Source organism: Zootoca vivipara, chromosome 7 (genome assembly GCF_965207765.1).
Source record: "Zootoca vivipara chromosome 7, rZooViv2.hap1.1, whole genome shotgun sequence".
Lineage (NCBI taxonomy): Eukaryota > Metazoa > Chordata > Lepidosauria > Squamata > Lacertidae > Zootoca > Zootoca vivipara.
The window spans coordinates 387,140-395,755 of NC_142590.1; the positions used below are offsets into that span (position 1 = coordinate 387,140).

At 41.4% G+C, this 8,616-nt stretch overlaps 1 protein-coding gene across 1 annotated transcript; it reads right to left on the reverse strand.

Moving 5' to 3' along the window:
* Positions 1–361: 361 nt before the first annotated feature.
* On the reverse strand, positions 362–8,255 carry TNFSF18 (TNF superfamily member 18). Its single transcript, XM_035102088.3, has 3 exons — positions 7,756–8,255; positions 2,256–2,286; positions 362–1,069 (listed from the first exon to the last, which is right to left on the reverse strand). Exons 1-3 carry the CDS (start codon positions 7,912–7,914, stop codon positions 720–722), a joined length of 540 nt encoding a protein of 179 aa, XP_034957979.2. The 5' UTR covers positions 7,915–8,255; the 3' UTR covers positions 362–719.
* Positions 8,256–8,616: the final 361 nt, after the last annotated feature.

The window sequence follows — 8,616 nt, forward strand, 5'->3', positions numbered from 1 at the left end:
AAAGGCATTGGATGTGGAATATAAACTCATAACAATGATCATGTCTAGGAGATAATTTCACATTGATTTAGAGGCAGATTTTTAGTATATCTTAACCATGTGCTTATCCACACTTATCTTTACAGACATGGTCTGCAATTTAAAGCCCCCCTGCTCTTTAAAGCTCAATCCCCTCCTGCTCTTTAAAGCTCAATCGGAGCAAATGTCAATGTGCAGAAAACTGAACTGACATTTGCTCTGATTCAGCTTTAAAGAGCAGGTTTTCATGGGGGGAGTTCGTGGGGGGTGGGAATGCTCAGACACAGAGCATTTAAGTACATGGTTCAAGGAATGGCAAAATAATATTACAAGACAATTGGGAGTCAGAAATCCTTGCAAATTTACTGCACATTACCCAGAAATCTACCAGTACATCTAGGTTCACCTTCCGTCCATCTTTGGTTTAGGGGACCTAGGCGGGATATTTTAATGGTGCAAATGTGTCTTGGGTGAGTCAAGGTGTTGCAGTTTCTGCTTCCTTTGTGCAAGAAGATTCAGTCTGCCAGTTGGCTGGAGTGAAGCAAAGCCAAAGCATATGGTCTTGGAAAATGTAAGGCAAAGACTGGGCAACCAGCCGACCTGCAGGAACATGGGCAAACACCTTGGTGTAGTGCTGAGAAATCCAGAATCCCCCTCAGGAATTTATTCTGCAAGTGCTTTCAACTTAGTAAAAGCCTTTGTTAAATTTTTAAAATCCCCCAGTAAGTTCTATTGCTGTCAATATGTGTGAGTCCTTCATTAATCTCCAAGTGCAACTTTTTTCCATTTTCCAGGAAATACGGCCTTCCCATGTTTATAAATGCACGCATCACATTGGGCCCTTGGAAAACACTGAGAACTTGAGAGTCGGCGATCAGGTGAACAGTAAAGTGATGATCAGTCGAGGCCTCCTCCTTAAGGGCCACATAAGCATAGACAAAATACATCCCACTTTCCAAGACTTCCAGGGAGGAGCCACTTGCAGTCAGTGCAGAGCCAGGGCAACTGGGTTCCCATTCCCATCGGATGGTCTCATCGGAAGGGACTGGAGCTTGCAGGCATAAACCAGGGGAGAAGAACGTACAAAAAAGGTTATTGTTGATGTACTATTAAGTGCAGCAAAATGGTATCCAACAGCCTCACTTTCTAGGCCTCCTTTCCAGTGTTCTAAGCAGTCATTTCTGTCTCCTAGAAACGTCCATGTTTCATTTCCAACTAGCTCTCTGCATTCTGTGGCTACTGAGGAAGCTCAGCCTTCACTGAGCTAGTTTTTTGGGGAGGGTGGGAGTGTCAGGCCCCCCCCCAGTTATTTTAGGTTCTTTTAACTTCTGCAAACCATGTGAGGATTGCCCAACACACTGATGTATGTGTAAAGAGTTCCTGCACATGAGGGGAGGGATCCTGGGCAAAAGATTTTTCCTTCATGTGGAGAAGTTCAGTACCAATACCTCTGTATGCATGTAGAGCCCCATCACACAAGAGAGCAGGTGCCTGGCTAACATGCACAGTTGGGGGGGGGGCTGAGGACAGTGCAACAACAAACAACAGCTCTGCAACTCCCTTATGTCCCTAAAATGTGAGAGAGACTTTGAGTCAACCTCACACTCAGATCCTGTGTGCGTGCAGAATTAGTCCTTATGCCTTGCTTTTGCATAGGCAGCACCAGAGAAGGGGGCAGAGGAAACTTCAAGAAATAATTCCTCAATCCCATTATGAAACAATGGATGGATGAATGAATGAATAGAAATCACAATAGAAGAATTGTCCTTCATCACTTTAACGCAGGTGGCGCTGTGGGTTAAACCACAGAGCCTAGGGCTTGCCGATCAGAAGGTTGGCGGATCAAATCCCCACAACGGGGTGAGCTCCCGTTGCTTGGTCTCTGCTCCTGCCAACCTAGCAGTTCAAAAGCACATCGAAGTGCAAGTAGATAAATAGGTAAGGTAAACGGGAAGGGAAGGTAAACGGCGTTTCCGTGTGCTGCTCTGGTTCGCCAGAAGTGGCTTTGTCATGCTGGCCACATGACCTGGAAGCTGTACGTCGGCTCCCTCGGCCAATAAAGCAAGATGAGCGCCTCAACCCCAGAGTTGTCCGTGACTGGGCCTAATGGTCAGGGGTCCCTTTACCTTTACTTTAACTACCCTGAGACATATTTGATGAAAAGAAGCATAGAAGTGTCTTAAATAAATAAAAGATGGTAATTAAATAATAATAATCAAGCAGATCTGAGTACTTACAGGATCCATGAAAGCAGCAAGTCTTGGGTGACTGTGGAGAAAATAAAAGTTGGGAATTTCACTCAAGTATTCCTTTCGAATGGGGGCACCCAGGTCCAATCTCTATTTGGCCATGAAGTCACAGTCTCTCAGCCTAACCTACTTCACAGGTTGCTGTGGGGCTAAAATGCTACTTGACTTCCTTGGGGAATACAAGAAAATAATAGAATCTGCAAACACGGCATTCGAACTGTTTCTCACTCTCAGCTAAAAGCAGCTCTTAGCTAACGAAAGTGTAATTCATCTTTTGTAAACAGTACTTGGTATTAGGAGCAAATGGAGATGGGCAAACAGGCTTTTGCTCACCTGAAGAGGAATCAGGCTTGTTCCAATGCCCCCAAACCCTTGCAGGTTTTACATATCTGAGATAAGGATTGAAAATTCTATCTGCTGCCCATTATCCCATCTCCAAGATGGGAAACTCATCTTGGGTTCCAGGGCAGAGTATCGGGGGCAAGCAGAAACTCATCTGATGGTAGGAGAAGCCCAGCAGGCCTCTCCTCCCCAGATGATTGTGAAGATGCTGCCAGCATGAATGTCACTGAGAGCCAGCACTCATGAGTTGTAACAGCGCAATCATGTTCCATCTCGGGAGCAGCATTTCACTGTAATCAGGGGAAGCCCCAGCAGGCCTCCTGCTCCCCAAAAGAGCTGCTGCCACCTGCTATCCTCCCCGCTCCCTTGGCCACCAAGCTGAATTGTGTCCCCTTTGGGATGGGGGTACCCAGCCACAGAGGGAAGGAAGGATGAGCTAGCTTGTCCATAAGCTGCCTTGAGTCCCTGTCAGGGAAAAAGGTGGGGTATAAATTCAAATATGATGATGATGATGATGACGACAACAACAACAACAACAACAACAACAACAACAACAACAACAACAACAACAACTATTATTATTATTATTATTATTATTATTATTATTATTATTATTATTATTATTATTATTGTAGGGGTGTATACTCCCAACGTGAAAAAGCAGGTTTTTTCCAAGAACTTATAAATGAAGCTGTTGGATTACCTGGAAGATAAAATAATACTATTTGGAGACTTTAATGGGCTAATAAACCCACAACTAGACAGATCTGGAAGGAATAAAGGACAGGGAAAATTATCGTCTAGCTTTGTGAATATGACTGAAAGCTTTGACTTAAAAGACTCTTGGAGATATAAGCATGGGCTAGAGAGAGAATATACGTATTTTTACGAACCAAATAAATCAGCTAGCAGGATAGATGCCATATGGGTTTCCATAGATATGCTTAGAAGGATTGAGAAATCACAGATTCTACCAAAACAATCTGGGACCATAACCCGGTAATATTAAGATTAAAATCAAATCGGAGAACAGGAATAAGGAGATATAATATTATGATGGAGGATTGGGAAAGGTCATGGAAGAAGAACATGAAGTTTACCGCGTGTAATGCTTTAAGAGAAAACATGATGAAAATGATGTGTAGATGGTATCTTACACCGGTAAAACTAGCTAAGATTTATCATAAGTAAGATAATAAATGTTGGAAATGTAAGAATGTAGAAGGAACCTTTTACCACATGTGGTGGACTTCTGGGAAAGAACTTCTGGGAAAAGATTTATAATGAAATGAAAAAAGTGATGAAAAACACTTTTGTTAAGAAACCAGAAGCTTTTTTACTAGGGATAGTCAGAGAGGAATTACCTAAAAAAGATATTATGTTTTTTCTGTATGCCACAACAGCAGCAAGAATTTTATTAGTGAAGAATTGGAAAAGTGAAGATATACCAACAGTGGATGATTGGCAGATGAAGATGATTGAATTCATGGAACTGGCTGAATTGACCGGGAGATTACGTGACCAGAGGGAAGAGTCGGTGGAAGAAATTTAAAGTGTATATAAGAAATAATTGCAACATTGTGAAAGTTTGATACAAGATTTGGAAGTACATGGAGGTTGTAGAGGTGGTTTTGTAGAGTTTTCCCCCCCAAAATAATTTTTATTCATTTTTCAAATACAGAATCACAAAAAAACAAACAAAAACTCAGAACAAAATATAAAACAAAGAAAAAGAAAGCAAAAAATAAAAAATACAACATAAAAAAGAAAAACTTCTCAAATTTTACATTGTTTACTTAACATTGTTGACTTCCTCGATTCCCCCTCACTGGGTCCATTATATAATCCAATTAAGCAGTTTTCATATTATCTCTTAAATTAATCTAACACATTTTATCATTAACACTAAAATATCCTATTCTAAAAAAATCTATTCACCAATAATTAATCAATTATTGATTAAGGGCCGCAGTTTGGGGATGCCTGGATATGAGGAAGTCAACAATGTCAGGACATATGAGTGAAAAATATGGTTGTTGTTTTTCTTTTTGTATTTTATTTGGAATTTCAATTTTTGTGTTTTATGTGATTTTTTGTATTTTTGTGTTTTATGTGTTTTTCAGTTTTATAAAATCAATATATATATATATATATATTAAAGGAATAAGGAGATATAGTAAGGTAAAGGTAAAGGGACCCCTGACCATTAGGTCCAGTCGTGACCGACTCTGGGGTTGCACGCTCATCTCGCATTATTGGCCGAGGGAGCCGGCGTATAGCTTCCAGGTCATGTGGCCAGCATGACAAAACCGCTTCTGGCGAACCAGAGCAGCGCACAGAAACGCCGTTTACCTTCCTGCTGTAGCGGTTCCTATTTATCTACTTGCATTTTGACGTGCTTTCGAACTGCTAGGTTGGCAGGAGCTGGGACCAAGCAACGGGAGCTCACCCCATCACAGGGATTCGAACCGCCGACCTTCTGATCAGCAAGTCCTAGGCTCAGTGGTTTAACCACAGCGCCACCTGGGTCCCAAGGAGATATAGTAGAGGGTGCTAAAAATACATTGAAGGAATTTTTCAAATTAAATAATAAACAAATGAGCGATGTTAAAACAATATGGGACTCTGGCAAGGCAGTTATCAGAGGATCTATATATATATAAATGTAGGCATTGCGCACGCAGATGTAACAGCCTTTCTCCGTAACCGCTGAACTGTAATGTAACAAATTTGGTCACAACGTTCCATGCCCATCAGTGAGGGATCTGGCATAATTTTTTTTCCAAAAAAGCAAACCTTTCATACCTAAAATAATGATTATTACAGGCAGAATACAAGTCGAAAATAGAACAAGAAATTGAATGGAATCTGAAAATGTTTAAACAGAACAATTTTGAGTTTGGAAATAAACCAGGTAAGTACCTGGCATGGCAACTCAAAAAAAGGAAAAAGGAAAAACAAATCAACAGAATAAAAATAGGAGAAAAATGTAAAGATGATCCCAAACTAATATTACAAAAGTTTCTTAAATATTATGAAGATTTGTATTTTTAAAAATGTAGACATAGGGGAAGAAGTAGAAGATTATTTAAGCCAACAGAAAGTCCAAATGTTGAATGCTCCGATATCAAAATTAGAAATCAGGAATGCCATCAAGAAGGCTAAAACAGGGGAAAAACCTGGCCCAGACGGTCTCCCAGCAGAATTATATAAAAATGGAAGAGATTTTAATACCACTAACCGAAATAATGAATAACACTCTTAATCAAGGGAAAATCCCCGACTCATGGAAAGAAGCCTATGTAACACTAATACCTAAACAGGGAGGTGACCCAGAGTTAATATCCAATCACAGGCCAATATCACTATTAAACTGTGATTATAAACTCTTTGCCAATATATTGGCAAGCAGGCTTAAAGAGGCTATCGGAGGAATCATTCACCCAAACCAGGCGGGGTTTCTCCCAGGAAGGCAAATTTCAGGAAATACCAGAAATATTGTCAATATTTTGGAATATTTAGAAGCTAAAAGTGATAAAAAGGTAGCCTTGTTATTACTCAATGCGGAAAAGGCATTCGACAACGTCTCCTGGCATTTTATGAAAAAACTATGAAATAATGGGACTAGGAACAAAATTTAGAAATGGAATTGAGGCAATATATCACCAACAAAGAGCTAGGCTTCTAATAAACGGCAACCTTACAGATAATATCCCCATTGCAAAAGGGACAAGACAGGGATGCCCTGTGTCGTCCTTGTTATTTATATTAGCCCTAGAACCACTTTTACAAAATATCATGAAAATATAAAAGGAATAGTAATTGGGGGAAAGTCTTATAAAGTTAGAGCATTTGCCGATGATCGAATTGTAACAACACAAGATCCGAAACAAAGCACACCAGCAGCTATAGACCTAATTAGAAAATATGGAAGAATAATGGGGCTGAAAATAAACTATCAAAAAACCAAATTATTGACCAAAAATTTAACACAGGAAGAGAAAAGAGAATTACAAGAAAGAACAGGCCTGGAAATTAAAAATAAGGTTAAATATCCGGGGATCTGGATATCAACCAAAAGTTATAAACCTGTATGAAGACAACTACAGTCATACCTCGGGTTACAGACGCTTCAGGTTGCACACCGCGCCGAACCCGGAAGTACCAGAACGGATTACCTTTGGGCTTCAGTGCTCGCGCATGCGCAGAACCACTAAATCATGCTTTGCGCATGCGCAGAAGTGCCAAATCGTGACCCACGCATGCGCAGACACGACACTGCGGGTTGCGAATGCTGTGGGTTGCGAATGTGCCTCCCGCACAGATCATGTTCGCAACCCGAGCATCCACTGTACATTAAATCCTGGAAATATATTTTTAAAAATATGGAAATCTGGACCAAGCTTCACCTCTCCCTTTGGGGAAGAATCTCGGTAGTGAAAATGAATATTCTTCCCAGAATAGTTTTCTTGTTCCAAACAATACCAATCCTGGGAAGAATGAAATGTTTCCAAAAATGGAAAAAGGAAATAGGAAGTTTTGTTTGGAATGGCAATAAACCGAGAATTAAACACCAATTACTAATAGATAAAAAAGAGAGAGGCGGCTTTGCACTTCCAGACCTAGAATTATACAATGTGACTTTATGGCTGAATGAGGACTTGACCTGGGTCTCCTGAGTCACAGCAGTCTAATAACTATTTTGCACGGGCTCTTCCTTAAAATTCCACTAGACCAATGCTGCAAGGTTCTAGTGTTGTATTTCCCATAAAGTTACCAGAGACATAAAATTGTTACAACTAGTAATTAATACAAATAATCAATTTAATAACATCAATTGTTCTATTGGGCTGCAGCAGCAGCAGCATCAAAGATGAAAAGCGGGCGGCACCCCCCTGGCACTCACCCCTCTGGGCCGCTTCTCCCTCAAGGAGATCCTCGCAAGAACTTTGTAACTCTCAAGAACTGGTGCCTCCATTTGCTTGCTCCCTTCCCCCCTCGCCTTTTGTGCTGTCTTGTGGTTGCAAACCTGAGGGCAGTGACTGGCTTACTTGTTAATGATCTCACTCTGGGAGCTTTCTCAGCTGAGCAGTGGGAGGGAAATGTTTTAAATAAATCTCTCTCTACAGGTTTTCTGTCTGCTTACCTGTTTGTGATGGAGAAGCATGCAGGCTATAAAAAATGGAAGTAAAACCAGCATCAAGATGACCATACATGCTGCAAGACACAGGGTAATCCTATAGTTTCTTGCTGTTTGGGGGTCATTGTGAGGGTTGGGCCCCTCTGTGAAAGCCAGCGCCTCCATGGCAGGAGCTCCAACCAGGCCTGTGTTTATTGGAAACTCCTTCAAAACATCTCCAGAAGTTAGTAGCCCTGAGCCATGGGAAAGATATTTATATGCTTGGAGGTTACCTTCTTTAACAAGGGGTGGAGTTTGTATTTCATCACAGTCTGGGCTGTAGAAGAGGAGACACAGTGAGGGAAACTGACGTAGGAGGAGGAACTCTCCTCTGGCTCATAGCCCAACAAAGGCTGTGAAATGAAACTGCTCCGAGGACAGGAGAGGGCTGCTGAGGAAGACAGTCCCATCAGCTGCTTATCTTAAGGTTACCAGATGAATGAATCCGGGGACACTTTTCAACTTCAATGGATTTTGTCACGGGACTGATTTGTAAATCCAGGGACTGCCCCCAGGAAATGGGGGTGTCTGGTAACATTAGCTTATGTCTATGAAGCGTTGTAAAAGGGCACTGCATAATGAAACACAATGTACTGCAATTTATTTTTTATCTAAAGTTTAAGAGACATAAGGTCAATAACACACGTGGCTGCTCCATGTCCTCCTCTAATCACTCGGTATGTGGACCTGTCTCCCTCACGCCCCCCGCCACCTGCCCCACAGCATACAGCCCCCCATATCTTACACACTGAAAGGTTTCTTCAGAGCCACCATCTCTGCTCAGCCTTTCATTGCCTTAGTTCCCTGTCTTCTCTTCCCTTTTTCTCA